The 17767-nt window shown below is 45.4% G+C and overlaps 1 protein-coding gene across 9 annotated transcripts in view; it reads left to right on the top strand.

Moving 5' to 3' along the window:
* Nucleotides 1-17767, top strand: part of Orc5 (origin recognition complex subunit 5) — a 157002-nt gene that overhangs the window by 57695 nt on the left and 81540 nt on the right. For all 9 annotated transcript variants that reach the window (XM_070089567.1, XM_070089568.1, XM_070089569.1 and 6 more), the window contains one exon: nucleotides 1499-1688. In XM_070089567.1, the coding sequence (XP_069945668.1) occupies nucleotides 1499-1688 (190 nt within the window). The remainder of the gene's footprint in view (nucleotides 1-1498; nucleotides 1689-17767) is intronic.

The following is a 17767-nucleotide window of genomic DNA, read 5'->3' as shown; positions in this document are numbered from 1 at the left end:
AGGAAGGGTGGAGGTGGGAAGTACAATGCCTGCACTCTGAAGGAAGGGTGGTGATGGAAAGTAATATGTCTGCACTCTGAAGGAGGGGTGGAGGTGGGAAGTACAGTACCTGCACTCTGTAGGAGGTGTGGAAGTTGGAAGTACAGTGCCTGCACTCTGGAGGGGGGAGGTGGGAAGTACAGTGCATGCACTCTGAAGGAGGAGTGGAGGTGGGAAGTACAGTACCTGTACTGTGAAGGAAGGGTGGAGGTGGGAAGTACAGTGCCTGCACTCTGGAGGGATGGAGGTGGGAAGTACAGTGCCTGCGCTCAGAAGGAGGGGTGGAGGTGGGAAGTACAATGCCTGCACTCTGAAGGAGGGGTGGTGGTGGAAAGTACAGTGCCTGCACTCTGAAGGAGGGGTGGAGGTGGGAAGTACAGTACCTGTACTGTGAAGGAAGGGTGGAGGTGGGAAGTACAGTACCTGTACTGTGAAGGAAGGATGGAGGTGGGAAGTACTGTACCTGTACTGTGAAAAAGGATGGAGGTGGGAAGTACAGTACCTGTACTGTGAAGGAAGGATGGAGGTGGGAAGTACAGTACCTGTACTGTGAAGGAAGGGTGGAGGTGGGAAGTACAGTACCTGTACTGTGAAGGAAGGATGGAGGTGGGAAGTACAGTACCTGTACTGTGAAGGAAGGATGGAGGTGGGAAGTACAGTACCTGTACTGTGAAGGAAGGATGGAGATATTGCAGTTCAGAGGGTCATTTGAACTGTGGTATCTACACAGACTTCTGGCAAGACTTGTTTTGAATGAGTGATGGTGAACCTTTTTTGTTTTTATCTTTGTGGGAAATGGCCAGTTTGTGTAAAAAAAAAAGTAATAATCTTCTTGGCTCTTGCTAACTCAAGCAATGGTATGCTCAACAAGTGTAGAATTACTATACTGAGAAGACTTTGTTGTAATCAGTCAAAATGGCTGTAAAACTGCAGTAGTAAATAAAGCCTGGGTCTGCAGTGTAGTCAAGGACAGGCAGCATTGTAAGGGTGGATAACATGGCACACGTTGTATGACTTTTTCAACACCCCTTTTGAGTACAGTGTGGTGATGCAGTGTACTATACTGTAAGAGTACATAAATAGTGGTGATGCAGTGTACTATACTGTAAGAGTACAGTGTGGTGATGCAGTGTACTATACTGTAAGAGTACATAAATAGTGGTGATGCAGTGTACTATACTGTAAGAGTAAAGTGTGGTGATGCAGTGTACTATACTGTAAGAGTACATAAATAGTGGTGATGCAGTGTACTATACTGTAAGAGTACAGTGTGGTGATGCAGTGTACTATACTGTAACAGTACATAAATAGTGGTGATGCAGTGTGGTATACTGTAATAGTACATAGTGATGATGCAGTGTGTTATACTGTGATAGTACATAAATAGTTTTTTCTCCTTAAGTTGTCTGAATGCAAGCAAACTGTTTATAATATTTATTTCTTCACTCTTTTGTAACAGGTTTTAGAACAGAGTGAGCGTCTCCGTGACTCTGATGCCAACATTCTGCCTGTGTTATGTAGGTTACAGGAGCTTACCCAGGATATCAATATTATTGTCATCTTCTTATCATCACTGCCTATTGAAAAGTTTCGTGCTGCTACTGGATTCATGGAGCCTGTTGTCATCAATTTTCCTCAGTATACTAAAGGTAGGAGGTGTGAATCTTTAAATGTTATATACAGTAAACCCCTCGTAATGCACGAGTTATGTTCCTGAAAACCTGCTTGTGAAGTGAGCAACTTATGGGGAAAACAAGGTTATGTTCCATACACAAATAACCCGCACATAAAAGACAGAAGCTTACGACGACGTTTCGGTCCGACTTGGACCATTGACAAAGTCACACTAACAGAGGAGGAGCAGAACGGCTATATATAGGCACCTCTTCCTGCCTATATATAGCCGTTCTGCTCCTCCTCTGTTAGTGTGACTTTGTCAATGGTCCAAGTCGGACCGAAACGTCGTCGTAAGCTTCTGTCTTTTATGTGCGGGTTATTTGTGTATCGTTCCAGTCACGGTATTGTGCCTTTTTGTTATTTAAGGTTATGTTCTGTACACCTCCAAATTTGAGAAAAGATGGAGGGGGTTGATATGGGTTAGCTGGGCTGAGGTGGATGCAGAATTATTGGTGGTTAATATTTGTATTGGAATGATTTAAGTATTTTGTAATATGTATCTAGTATGTTTTACCCTGCAGCACTTATAGAGCTGACAAAATTTATTTATCATATCATATAGTATATTCATATTTGACTTGTGATATTTTTGACTTATGATGGGGTTGGTGTTTTAAGATGACCAAAATGCAGATGTGATCTACACAGATTTTACAAAGGCATTGACAAATGAGATCCTGGAATGGAAACACACAAAATTAGGGCCATGGGCATTATGGGGAAGGTAGGCAGATGGATTTTCAGGTTCCTAACACACAGAACACAAAAAGTAGTAGTAAAAGATCAAGATCCAGCATCAGCGAGGTAAAAAGCTCAGTGCCCCAAGGCACTTTCCTGGCACCTCTGCTGTTTCTCATCCTCATAGCAGAGATAAAAACACCTGTCACACTTTTGTATCATCATTTGCAGATGACACTAAACTAAGCATGAAAGGCACTACGGTAGAGGACACTGAAAAATTACAGGAAGACATAAGCAAAGTTTTCTAGTGGGCAGTGGAGAACAATATGACATTCAGTGGTAATAAGTTCCAGCTGCTTAAGTATGGAAAGAATGAAGAACTCAAAAGGAACACTATATACAGAACTCAAGAGGGTCACCAAATAGAACAAAAAGAACACGTAAAAGACCTGGGAATAATTATATCAGCTGACATTTCTTTTAAAGATCAAAATAAGACAAAGATCATGACAGCCAGGAAGATGGCAGGGTGGGTATTGAGAACTTTCAAAATAAGGGAAATAATGCTGATGGTGACACCCTTCAAATCGCTAGTGCTCCCTCATTTAGAATATTGCTCAGTACTGACGGTCCCATTCAAAGCAGGAGAAATATCAGAGCTGGAACAAATACAGAGATTGTTTATAGCTCACATTGAGCCAATAAAGCACCTAAATTACTGGGAACGTCTTCAAGTCTTGAACATGTACTCATTAGAGCAGAGGAGAGATACATGATAATATATACCTGGAAAGTACTCGAGAGCCTGGTCCCAAATCTGCACACTGCCATAACAACATACTGGAGTGAGAGATATGGGAGGAAGTGCAAAATAAACCCAGTGAGGAGCAGGGGTGTGGTGGAGATAATCTGGGGTCCCAGACCAGTCAACATACCAGAAGATATCAGAAACACAGCTGGAAGAAGTGTAGAAGCCTTCAGGAGGAAACTGGACAAGTCTCTTCACCAGGTGCCAGATAAACCAGGCTGTGATGGATATGTGGGGCAGCAGGCCTCCAGCAGCAACAGCCTGGTTGATCGGGCAAGCACCAGACAAGCCTGGCCCATGGCCAGGCTTGTCTGGTGCTTGGTATATCAAAGTGTTCACTGGGACACCATCGTAAGTTGAGGAACACTTGTATCCAAATTAATTGGCATCATTTCCAAGATATATTACAATGTTCTTCAAACAGCACTACTTACATTATACCAGTCTCTAACCTACCCCTACCTCACCTATGTTATTTGTGCCTGGGGATCCACAATAGCAAATCACTTTAAGCCAATAATACAGCCTCTCGTCACTTAACGACGGAGTTCCATTCCTAAGACCACTTCGGTAAACGAATTTGTCTCTAAGTGAGGAGCATACTTTAATGGTAGTGGGTTTGTGTCAGCTATCTTTGATATTGTTTTAATGTCACCGTTGCACCATTTATAACATTTCTGGTATATTTTTAAATGTTTATACAGTAGTATACTCTATATTGTAATAAACAGAATAGAGAAAATCAGCTCTAGTATACATTATTTAGGCATGCATACTGGGCAGAGAACCCGTCGTAAGTAACACAATAAAAAATGGCATGATGAATGATCACTCGGTCTGCTGCCACACAACACCTCCACTCTTCAAAGACCTAAACTTACTAAATATACAAAATATTCACTCTTACTACTGTACATACTACTAATACAGGACAGTAAATTCTAATATCAATCCTGCCTCGAAACACTTTCTTGATAGTTGCAACAGAACTCGTATGCATAATACTAAACACAAAAATCTGATATACCATGCATCTTGCTTAATCTTTGCAAAAACCTCCAAGTGCATAAAAGGACCTAAAATCTGAAGCTCTCCACCTGAAAATTCCAAAGTCTATCTGTATCTGTCAACCACTTCAAAGGTACTGTTAAAAATCACTTCATCCTAACAATAATTTATTATGCTGAACGGTTCTTTCAACCTGTATTGTTCCTGTCCTTGTCTATCATTCCTTCATCTCATGTATCTAGCTTTATCCTTAACCCTTCCACTGTCCATACTTGATCTGAAACTTGTTCACACTGTCCAAGAATTTTCTTAGAAAGTTTTTATATTTTTTTCTTATGAAATGGTAGAGAATCTTTTTCAGGAGGTAATGAAAGTAAAATTATGAAATTTGATGGAAAATTTATGGAATTATGCTCTTGCGAAGTTAGCAATCTAGGCAATATTTACGCATTGGCGATTTTGTCCAATTTGAGCCTTATTTTAGGCCAATTCCATTGTTCCAGTTGGCCAAACTCATAGCTATTTCATTAGAACGTTTTTTATTCTGTCGAGTGAATACAAGAAACTGCCCATTTACCTATTTCAACTACACAATAAGTGATCAGAAATTACTAATTTGGCCAATTTCACACAAAATTCAAGAAAGGCCAATTTAAAAATAGGGTCCAGAATAAATGCAGACATTCTTGACATTAAAATAACATTTTCTTTGTTCATTAGTCACGTTTCTAGTCCCTCTTACATTATGCTTGATTTTCATTTTGAATTTTTATTCACACAAATAATAGAAGATTTACTGTTATTCAGACTAATGCAACCTACTACCACAGGACGGTAGTACCTCCCTGGGTGGTTGCTGTCTACCAACCTACTACCACAGGACGGTAGTACCTCCCTGGGTGGTTGCTGTCTACCAACCTACTACCACAGGATGGTAGTACCTCCCTGGGTGGTTGCTGTCTACCAACCTACTACCACAGGACGGTAGTACCTCCCTGGGTGGTTGCTGTCTACCAACCTACTACCACAGGACGGTAGTACCTCCCTGGGTGGTTGCTGTCTACCAACCTACTACCACAGGACAGTAGTACCTCCCTGGGTGGTTGCTGTCTACCAACCTACTACCACAGGACGGTAGTACCTCCCTGGGTGGTTGCTGTCTACCAACCTACTACCACAGGATGGTAGTACCTCCCTGGGTGGTTGCTGTCTACCAACCTACTACCACAGGACGGTAGTACCTCCCTGGGTGGATGCTGTCTACCAACCTACTACCACAGGACGGTAGTACCTCCCTGGGTGGTTGCTGTCTACCAACCTACTACCACAGGACGGTAGTACCTCCCTGGGTGGTTGCTGTCTACCAACCTACTACCACAGGACGGTAGTACCTCCCTGGGTGGTTGCTGTCTACCAACCTACTACCACAGGACGGTAGTACCTCCCTGGGTGGTTGCTGTCTACCAACCTACTACCACAGGACAGTAGTACCTCCCTGGGTGGTTGCTGTCTACCAACCTACTACCACAGGACAGTAGTACCTCCCTGGGTGGTTGCTGTCTACCAACCTACTACCACAGGACGGTAGTACCTCCCTGGGCGGTTGCTGTCTACCAACCTACTACCACAGGACGGTAGTACCTCCCTGGGTGGTTGCTGTCTACCAACCTACTACCACAGGACGGTAGTACCTCCCTGGGTGGTTGCTGTCTACCAACCTACTACCACAGGACGGTAGTACCTCCCTGGGTGGTTGTTGTCTACCAACCTACTACCACAGGACGGTAGTACCTCCTTGGGTGGTTGCTGTCTACCAACCTACTACCACAGGACGGTAGTACCTCCGTGGGTGGTTGCTGTCTACCAACCTACTACCACAGGACGGTAGTACCTCCCTGGGTGGTTGCTGTCTACCAACCTACTACCACAGGACGGTAGTACCTCCCTGGGTGGTTGCTGTCTACCAACCTACTACCACAGGACAGTAGTACCTCCCTGGGTGGTTGCTGTCTACCAACCTACTACCACAGGACGGTAGTACCTCCCTGGGTGGTTGCTGTCTACCAACCTACTACCACAGGACGGTAGTACCTCCCTGGGTGGTTGCTGTCTACCAACCTACTACCACAGGACGGTAGTACCTCCCTGGGTGGTTGCTGTCTACCAACCTACTACCACAGGACGGTAGTACCTCCCTGGGTGGTTGCTGTCTACCAACCTACTACCACAGGACGGTAGTGCCTCCCTGGGTGGTTGCTGTCTACCAACCTACTACCATAGGACGGTAGTACCTCCCTGGGTGGTTGCTGTCTACCAACCTACTACCACAGGACGGTAGTACCTCCCTGGGTGGTTGCTGTCTACCAACCTACTACCACAGGACGGTAGTACCTCCCTGGGTGGTTGCTGTCTACCAACCTACTACCACAGGACGGTAGTTCCTCCCTGGGTGGTTGCTGTCTACCAACCTACTACCACAGGACGGTAGTACCTCCCTGGGTGGTTGCTGTCTACCAACCTACTACCACAGGACGGTAGTACCTCCCTGGGTGGTTGCTGTCTACCAACCTACTACCACAGGACGGTAGTACCTCCCTGGGTGGTTGTTGTCTACCAACCTACTACCACAGGACGGTAGTACCTCCCTGGGTGGTTGCTGTCTACCAACCTACTACCACAGGACGGTAGTACCTCCCTGGGCGGTTGCTGTCTACCAACCTACTACCACAGGACGGTAGTACCTCCCTGGGCGGTTGCTGTCTACCAACCTACTACCACAGGACGGTAGTACCTCCCTGGGTGGTTGCTGTCTACCAACCTACTACCACAGGACGGTAGTACCTCCCTGGGTGGTTGTTGTCTACCAACCTACTACCACAGGATGGTAGTACCTCCTTGGGTGGTTGCTGTCTACCAACCTACTACCACAGGACGGTAGTACCTCCCTGGGTGGTTGCTGTCTACCAACCTACTACCACAGGATGGTAGTACCTCCCTGGGTGGTTGCTGTCTACCAACCTACTACCACAGGACGGTAGTACCTCCCTGGGTGGTTGCTGTCTACCAACCTACTACCACAGGACGGTAGTACCTCCCTGGGTGGTTGTTGTCTACCAACCTACTACCACAGGACGGTAGTACCTCCATGGGTGGTTGCTGTCTACCAACCTACTACCACAGGACGGTAGTACCTCCCTGGGCGGTTGCTGTCTACCAACGTACTACCACAGGACGGTAGTACCTCCCTGGGCGGTTGCTGTCTACCAACCTACTACCACAGGACGGTAGTACTTCCCTGGGTGGTTGCTGTCTACCAACCTACTACCACAGGACGGTAGTACCTCCCTGGGTGGTTGTTCTCTACCAACCTACTACCACAGGATGGTAGTACCTCCTTGGGTGGTTGCTGTCTACCAACCTACTACCACAGGACGGTAGTACCTCCGTGGGTGGTTGCTGTCTACCAACCTACTACCACAGGACGGTAGTACCTCCCTGGGTGGTTGCTGTCTACCAACCTACTACCACAGGACGGTAGTACCTCCCTGGGTGGTTGCTGTCTACCAACCTACTACCACAGGACGGTAGTACCTCCCTGGGTGGTTGCTGTCTACCAACCTACTACCACAGGACGGTAGTACCTCCCTGGGTGGTTGCTGTCTACCAACCTACTACCACAGGACGGTAGTACCTCCCTGGGTGGTTGCTGTCTACCAACCTACTGCCACAGGACGGTAGTACCTCCCTGGGTGGTTGCTGTCTACCAACCTACTACCACAGGACGGTAGTACCTCCCTGGGTGGTTGCTGTCTACCAACCTACTACCATAGGACGGTAGTACCTCCCTGGGTGGTTGCTGTCTACCAACCTACTACCACAGGACGGTAGTACCTCCCTGGGTGGTTGCTGTCTACCAACCTACTACCACAGGACGGTAGTACCTCCCTGGGTGGTTGCTGTCTACCAACCTACTACCACAGGACGGTAGTTCCTCCCTGGGTGGTTGCTGTCTACCAACCTACTACCACAGGATGGTAGTACCTCCCTGGGTGGTTGCTGTCTACCAACCTACTACCACAGGACGGTAGTACCTCCCTGGGTGGTTGCTGTCTACCAACCTACTACCACAGGACGGTAGTACCTCCCTGGGTGGTTGTTGTCTACCAACCTACTACCACAGGACGGTAGTACCTCCCTGGGTGGTTGCTGTCTACCAACCTACTACCACAGGACGGTTGTACCTCCCTGGGCGGTTGCTGTCTACCAACCTACTACCACAGGACGGTAGTACCTCCCTGGGCGGTTGCTGTCTACCAACCTACTACCACAGGACGGTAGTACCTCCCTGGGTGGTTGCTGTCTACCAACCTACTACCACAGGACGGTAGTACCTCCCTGGGTGGTTGCTGTCTACCAACCTACTACCACAGGACGGTAGTACCTCCCTGGGTGGTTGTTGTCTACCAACCTACTACCACAGGATGGTAGTACCTCCTTGGGTGGTTGCTGTCTACCAACCTACTACCACAGGACGGTAGTACCTCCCTGGGTGGTTGCTGTCTACCAACCTACTACCACAGGACGGTAGTACATCCCTTGGTGGTTGCTGTCTACCAACCTACTACCACAGGACGGTAGTACCTCCCTGGGTGGTTGCTGTCTACCAACCTACTACCACAGGACGGTAGTACCTCCCTGGGTGGTTGTTGTCTACCAACCTACTACCACAGGACGGTAGTACCTCCCTGGGTGGTTGCTGTCTACCAACCTACTACCACAGGACGGTAGTACCTCCCTGGGCGGTTGCTGTCTACCAACGTACTACCACAGGACGGTAGTACCTCCCTGGGCGGTTGCTGTCTACCAACCTACTACCACAGGATGGTAGTACCTCCCTGGGTGGTTGCTGTCTACCAACCTACTACCACAGGACGGTAGTACCTCCCTGGGTGGTTGTTCTCTACCAACCTACTACCACAGGATGGTAGTACCTCCTTGGGTGGTTGCTGTCTACCAACCTACTACCACAGGACGGTAGTACCTCCCTGGGTGGTTGCTGTCTACCATCCTACTACCACAGGACGGTAGTACCTCCCTGGGTGGTTGCTGTCTACCAACCTACTACCACAGGACGGTAGTACCTCCCTGGGTGGTTGCTGTCTACCAACCTACTACCACAGGACGGTAGTACCTCCCTGGGTGGTTGCTGTCTACCAACCTACTACCACAGGACGGTAGTACCTCCCTGGGTGGCTGCTGTCTACCAACCTACTATCACAGGACGGTAGTACCTCCCTGGGTGGTTGCTGTCTACCAACCTACTACCACAGGACGGTAGTACCTCCCTGGGTGGCTGCTGTCTACCAACCTACTACCACAGGACGGTAGTACCTCCCTGGGTGGTTGCTGTCTACCAACCTACTACCACAGGACGGTAGTACCTCCCTGGGTGGTTGCTGTCTACCAACCTACTACCACAGGACGGTAGTACCTCCCTGGGTGGTTGCTGTCTACCAACCTACTACCACAGGATGGTAGTACCTCCCTGGGTGGTTGCTGTCTACCAACCTACTACCACAGGACGGTAGTACCTCCCTGGGTGGTTGCTGTCTACCAACCTACTATCACAGGACGGTAGTACCTCCCTGGGTGGCTGCTGTGTACCAACCTACTATCACAGGACGGTAGTACCTCCCTGGGTGATTGCTGTCTACCAACCTACTACCACAGGATGGTAGTACCTCCCTGGGTGGTTGCTGTCTACCAACCTACTACCACAGGACGGTAGTACCTCCCTGGGTGGTTGCTGTCTACCAACCTACTACCACAGGACGGTAGTACCTCCCTGGGTGGTTGCTGTCTACCAACCTACTACCACAGGATGGTAGTACCTCCCTGGGTGGTTGCTGTCTACCAACCTACTACCACAGGACGGTAGTACCTCCCTGGGTGGTTGCTGTCTACCAACCTACTACCACAGGACGGTAGTACCTCCCTGGGTGGTTGCTGTCTACCAACCTACTACCACAGGACGGTAGTACCTCCCTGGGTGGTTGCTGTCTACCAACCTACTACCACAGGATGGTAGTACCTCCCTGGGTGGTTGCTGTCTACCAACCTACTACCACAGGACGGTAGTACCTCCCTGGGTGGTTGCTGTCTACCAACCTACTACCACAGGACGGTAGTACCTCCCTGGGTGGTTGCTGTCTACCAACCTACTACCACAGGACGGTAGTACCTCCCTGGGTGGTTGCTGTCTACCAACCTACTACCACAGGATGGTAGTACCTCCCTGGGTGGTTGCTGTCTACCAACCTACTACCACAGGACGGTAGTACCTCCCTGGGTGGTTGCTGTCTACCAACCTACTACCACAGGACGGTAGTACCTCCCTGGGTGGTTGCTGTCTACCAACCTACTACCACAGGACGGTAGTACCTCCCTGGGTGGTTGCTGTCTACCAACCTACTACCACAGGACGGTAGTACCTCCCTGGGTGGTTGCTGTCTACCAACCTACTACCACAGGACGGTAGTACCTCCCTGGGTGGTTGCTGTCTACCAACCTACTACCACAGGATGGTAGTACCTCCCTGGGTGGTTGTTGTCTACCAACCTACTACCACAGGACGGTAGTACCTCCCTGGGTGGTTGCTGTCTACCAGCCTACTACCACAGGACGGTAGTACCTCCCTGGGTGGTTGCTGTCTACCAACCTACTACCACAGGGCGGTAGTACCTCCCTGGGTGGTTGCTGTCTACCAACCTACTACCACAGGACGGTAGTACCTCCCTGGGTGGATGCTGTCTACCAACCTACTACCACAGGATGGTAGTGCCTCCCTGGGTGGTTGCTGTCTACCAACCTACTACCACAGGACGGTAGTACCTCCCTGGGTGGTTGCTGTCTACCAACCTACTACCACAGGACGGTAGTTCCTCCCTGGGTGGTTGCTGTCTACCAACCTACTACCACAGGACGGTAGTACCTCCCTGGGTGGTTGCTGTCTACCAACCTACTACCACAGGACGGTAGTACCTCCCTGGGTGGTTGCTGTCTACCAACCTACTACCACAGGACGGTAGTACCTCCCTGGGTGGTTGTTGTCTACCAACCTACTACCACAGGACGGTAGTACCTCCCTGGGTGGTTGATGTCTACCAACCTACTACCACAGGACGGTAGTACCTCCCTGGGTGGTTGCTGTCTACCAACCTACTACCACAGGACGGTAGTACCTCCCTGGGTGGTTGCTGTCTACCAACCTACTACCACAGGACGGTAGTACCTCCCTGGGTGGTTGTTGTCTACCAACCTACTACCACAGGACGGTAGTACCTCCCTGGGTGGTTGCTGTCTACCAACCTACTACGACAGGACGGTAGTACCTCCCTGGGTGGTTGCTGTCTACCAACCTACTACCACAGGACGGTAGTACCTCCCTGGGTGGTTGCTGTCTACCAACCTACTACCAATTATAATATTATAATATATATTATATAATATGTAATATATATAATATATATTATATATTATTATATTATTATTATTATTATATTCTGTTATATTATTATTATATTATACGTAATTATTATGTATTATTATTATTAGTGTGTATTATTATTATTATTATTCTTTCCTCTTTCAACACACTGGCCGTATCCCACAGAGGCGGGGTGGCCCAGAAGGAAAAATGAAAGTTTCTCCTTTTACATTTAGTAATATATACAGGAGAAGAGGTTACTAGCCCCTTGCTCCTGGCATTTTAGTCGCCTCTTACAACACACATGACTTACGGAGGAGGAATTCTGTTCCACTTCCCCATGGAGATAAGAGGAAATAAACAAGAACAAGAACTAGAAAGAAAATAGAAGAAAACCCATAGGGGTGTGTATATATGTATATGCTTGCACATGTATGTGTAGTGTGACCTAAGTGTAAGTAGAAGTAGCAAGACATATCTGAAATATTGCATGTTTATGAGACAGACAAAAGACACCAGCAATCCTACCATCATGTAAAACAATTACAGGCTTTCATTTTACACTCCCTTGGCAGGACGGTAGTACTTCCCTGGGTGGTTGCTGCCTACCAACCTACTACCTAGGATTATTATTATTATTATTATTATTATTATTATTAATTTAGGGACCTGGAGCACAGATCAAATTCCCTAGATCAAGAGCCCCCCCCCCCTCCCTCCCTCCCTCCCTCCCTCCCTCCCTCCCTCCCTCCCTCCCCTCCCTCCCTCCCTCCCCTCCCTCCCTCCCTCCCTCCCTCCCTCCCTCCCCTCCCTCCCTCCCTCCCTCCCTCCCTCCCTCCCTCCCTCCCTCCCTCCCTCCCTCCCTCCCTCCCTCCCTCCCTCCCCTCCCTCCCCTCCCTCCCCTCCCTCCCCTCCCTCCCTCCCTCCCTCCCTCCCTCCCTCCCTCCCTCCCTCCCACCCTCCCTCCCTCCCTCCCTCCCTCCCTCCCTCCTCAACACAATATGCAGTGGACCCCCCCCTCCGGTTTACGATCAGCTCCCAATGCAACCAATTATGTAAGTGGGTTTGTATGTGTATGTTTGGGGGTCTGAAATGGACTAATCTAATTCACAATATTCCTTATGGGAACAAATTCGGTCAGTACTGGCACCTGAACATAAATTTGTGCGCCCCTAAAATTCTAGTACCCCAACTACTTTTGATTGTCATTGTTGTATTCAACGACCATTCTACCTCATAGTCTTAATAGTGTTTAACCCTTTGACTGTTTCAGGCCCCTCTCTGAAACTGTCATTCTATGTCGCTCAATTTTTGAAAAAAAAAAATTATTTTTTCTTATGAAATGATAGAGAATCTTTTCCCGATGGTAATGACACCAAAAGTTCGAAATTTGGTCGAAAACTCGTGGAATTATGCTCCCGCGAAGTTAGCGGTCTCGGCGACATATGCGTATCGGCGATTTCGCCGACTTTGAGCCCAATTTTCAGCCAATTCCATTGTTCCAGTTGACCAAACTCATAGCTATTTCTTTAGAACTCCATTTTATCTATCAGCTGAGTACAAGAAACCTCCCATTTACTAATTTGGACTACCCAATATGGTGGTCAGAAATTGGCAATTTGGCCAATTTCACACAAAATAAAAAAGATGCCAATTTCAAAATAGGGTCCAGAATAAACAAGGTAGACATTCGTGGCACTAAAATAACATATGCTCTGTTCATTAGTCACATCTCTAGGCCCCTCTTATATTATTATTGCTTTCTATTTTGATTTTTTATTCATACAAAAAATACAAAATTTACTGTTATGCAGACGACTGCATTATTGTAAAAATGGTATAAATAATATCAGTGCACTAGTGAAAGAATATTAGACTCCCCAGTTGACGTGTATTGGACGTGTTGTGTAATTTATGTACTCTTGAACATTGGTAAAAATCGAACATTTCCGCTACTTTGAGCTCAGTTTCAAGGTAGTTTTCATCGTAAAAGTAATGAAAATCATCTCTATTTCTGTAATATGTTTTCCATTTTATCACCTAAGACCATGAAAACGCGAATACAACGATAAATACTATACGAAAATACACCTCAAAGTCGGCGTTTTATTCCAAAAAAAACGATCAGAGTTTTTTTTTTCTCATTACGCAATGTGTGCTGCAGGATTTTTTTTATGTGGTGCACACTGACCACACAGACCCATTCTCTCACATGTGGGCCTACCAGCTTTCTCCCACTTGATTTGAAGCCGCTAGAATTATTGAGTATATATACGTCAGAAACATTGGCTCGTAAGACGTATTTATACGTCGAAAACAGTCAAAGGGTTAATATCTACAGAATCTATCTCCTTTTTTACAACTTACCGCATCACTGTTCTATCTTATTTTATTATACACTAACCATAACTTGTCCTCAATAATTCTACCTCACTTTAAGAAATACTCAATTGCCCAATTTTATTCTAAAATCCCTATTATTGCCCAATTTTACTTTAAACTATATTGACCAAACTTATTGTAAACTTCTTTTATTGCCCATTTTTATTCTATACTTTTTTAAACTAGTATTTTCAACTACAACTTTTATATTATCCTGTCTACCATCTTACTAGCATATTATAACAAAGTCATTGCCATTTTTATTTTTATTATTATTTTTTTTTTTTATTATTATTCTTTTGCTACCTTAACTTGTGTATTTTATCTTGTCAATCAAAATCTAGTTATACTCTAGTTCTTGTAAACAACTTATATAAGACCTTAGTGCAATTATAATTGAGAGTCTTGTGCCTTTTTTATATTATTAGATTAAACTCAGTTGTACTATAGCTCATTCTAGCTCAATACATAGTCAATACCAAATTCATTATATTAAACCATAGTGTAATTACTAGTGAGAGACTGGTGCTATTTTTAATTTGTATTTTTATATTATTAGATTAAACCTAGTTGTACTATAGCTCATTCTAGCTCAAAACATAGACTCCACAAAAGTCATTATATTAGACCTTAGTGCAATTACAGGTGAGAGTCTTGTGCTATTTTTAATTTGTATTTTTATATTATTAGTTTATACCTAGTTGTACTTTAGTTCATTCCAGCACAACACATAGACAACATCAACTTCATTATATGTATTAGTGACTATACTCTATATGACCAAAATACTCTAGCTATATACTTGTCCAAACTTCCCACCACTACAGATATCAGTACTAAACCTCAACACACAACTCAGGATATAAATAACCATAATTTAAACCTAGAAGATGATTGATCACGTTGACCCTGATCTAAACCTCCATAATCTGACACCCAATCAAAACCTATTGGAAAGTAACTGCCTTTATTACACAGCATCACAAGCCAGCACTATCCTCAACAATGCTAAAAGTCTATCAGTACTTAATTACAACATCAGGTCCTTAAGCAAACATTATGATGACCTCCTGGCACTCCTTGAGTCACTAAAGACACCTTTCTCCTGCATTATTCTTACAGAGACCTGGCTTAAGCAGGACACAATAGATATCTACCCTCTACCAGGATACACAGCAATTCACAACTGCAGACCATACCAAGTTGGGGGTGGTATTGCAATCTATTACTCTAACCAATTATCTTGTATTAGCACCACTTGCTTTAGTGATGAATATGGGGAATACATTTTTGCTAATTTTACTGTAAAAAACCTTAAGACACCTATAACAATCGGTGCCATTTACCGGATACCCCACACAAACATCCCAAATTTCAGTGAGAAATTAAAGGCACTAATAACAAACAGACAAATGAATAAGCACCACCTTCTCTTAGCTGGAGACTTCAACATCAACCTTGGCCTGCCAGATGATCAGACTGTAACTGATTTCATCAACAATATGAACAACACACTTCTCATACCAACAATAACTAAACCAACCAGGCTCACTGAGACAAGTGCAACCATAATAGACCACATATGGACCAATATACTAGCCCCCCTTAAATCAGGGATAATCACAGATAGCACTACAGACCACTACCCTGCCTTCCTCCTGACAAACATAAGTAAACCACCACTTGAATACAACAAAGTCTCATTTAGACTCCATGACGAGGCCTCAATAAGGAAGTTCACAGCTGACCTAGAGACTGTTGACTGGCCTACAGAATTCTCCAAGGCCAATGGTATTGATGACTGGACAGACATTTTTCTTAACAAATTACTTAGACTATACAACAAACATTGTCCTATAAAAACGAAACAGATCACAAACAAACGGCTTGGTTGCCCATGGCTAACCAGCACCATTCTGAAATCCATTGATAAGAAACACCAATATGAAAAGCAATACAGACAAGGCTTAATACACAAAGATATTCTTAAACACTATTCATCAGTTCTCACCAAAGTAATAAAGAAAGCCAAACAACTATACTACTCCAGTAGATTCACAGACACTAGAGGAGATATTAAAAAGACCTGGAAAACACTCTCTCAGATTCTAGGGACCCACAAACTAAGAAAACCAAGAATATTGTCCTAACCAAACCTAATGAAATACCACTACATCCCACCGACACAGCTAACAAGATAAACGACTTCTTCTCAACCATAGGATCTAATCTCGCCAATAAAATCCCACATACCAATGCCCATGCCGGGGACTACCTAGATGGGAATTTCCCAAATTCCTTCTATCTTGCACCAACTGAGCCCACGGAAGTCACCGAGATTATAAAGTCACTTAAAAATAACTCAGGGAATCTGTCTCATGTCCCACCATTATTGTACAAGCGAACGGCCCATGTCCTTTCGCATGCTATTTCATTACTTTTTAATGTCACTAGAAACTAGCACCTTCCCGAAACTACCCAAGACGGCAAGGGTTACACCAATACATAAAGGTGGTGACCCTACAGATTTAAACAACTATAGGCCAATATCAAACTTACCATTGCTATCCAAAATCTTTGAGAAACTCGTGCACAGGAGACTATATTCATTTATAACGGCACAAAACATACTCAACCCCTGTCAATTTGGATTCAGGAAAAATAAAAGTACTAATGATGCAATCATAAAAATGCTAGATCTGCTTTACACAGCATTGGAAAATAAGGAATATCCACTAGGAATTTTTATTGACCTAAGAAAAGCTTTTGACACAGTAGACCACGGCATCCTACTCCACAAACTTGACCATTATGGTATAAGAGGCCATGCGCTTGCTTATTTCAAATCTTACCTTACTAATAGGTATCAATATGTCACCATTAAAGACACAACATCAACAACACGGCCACTTGATACTGGAGTTCCGCAGGGAAGTGTCTTTGGTCCCCTGCTCTTCCTCATATACATCAATGATCTTCCAAACGTATCCCAACACCTGAAACCCATTCTCTTTGCTGACGACACGACTTATGTCATCTCTCACCCTAATCTTGCCACCCTCAACACCATTGTTAATGAGGAGCTGATCAAAATATCGACTTGGATGACAGCCAATAAACTTACGCTTAACACTGACAAAACCTACTATATTATGTTTGGTAGCAGAGCAGGAGATGCGCAGATTAACATTAAGATCGACAACACTCTAATTACCAGACATAATGAGGGCAAATTCCTAGGCCTATACCTTGACAACAACCTGAATTTCAGCACCCATATCCAACACAACCAAAAAAGTATCCAAAACGGTTGGGATCCTCTCCAAGATACGATACTACGTGCCGCAAAATGCCCTTCTCACACTATACCACTCACTTATTTATCCATACCTCACCTATGCTATTTGTGTTTGGGGATCAACTGCAGCAACACACCTAAAGTCAATAATAACCCAACAAAAAGCCACAGTAAGAATAATCACTAAATCCCATCCCTGGCAACACCCCCCCCCCCACTCTTCATAGATCTAAACTTACTCCCTGTTCAGTACATCCACACTTACTACTGTGCAATCTACATCTACAGGACCTTAAATTCCAGTATTAACCTTGACCTAAAACGCTTTCTTGATAGTTGTGACAGAACCCACAGGCATAACACCAGACACAAACATCTCTACGACATT

Source organism: Cherax quadricarinatus, chromosome 29 (genome assembly GCF_038502225.1).
Source record: "Cherax quadricarinatus isolate ZL_2023a chromosome 29, ASM3850222v1, whole genome shotgun sequence".
Lineage (NCBI taxonomy): Eukaryota > Metazoa > Arthropoda > Malacostraca > Decapoda > Parastacidae > Cherax > Cherax quadricarinatus.
The sequence above is the reverse complement of the archived record's forward strand: the minus strand, read 5'-3'. Positions and strand labels throughout refer to the sequence as shown.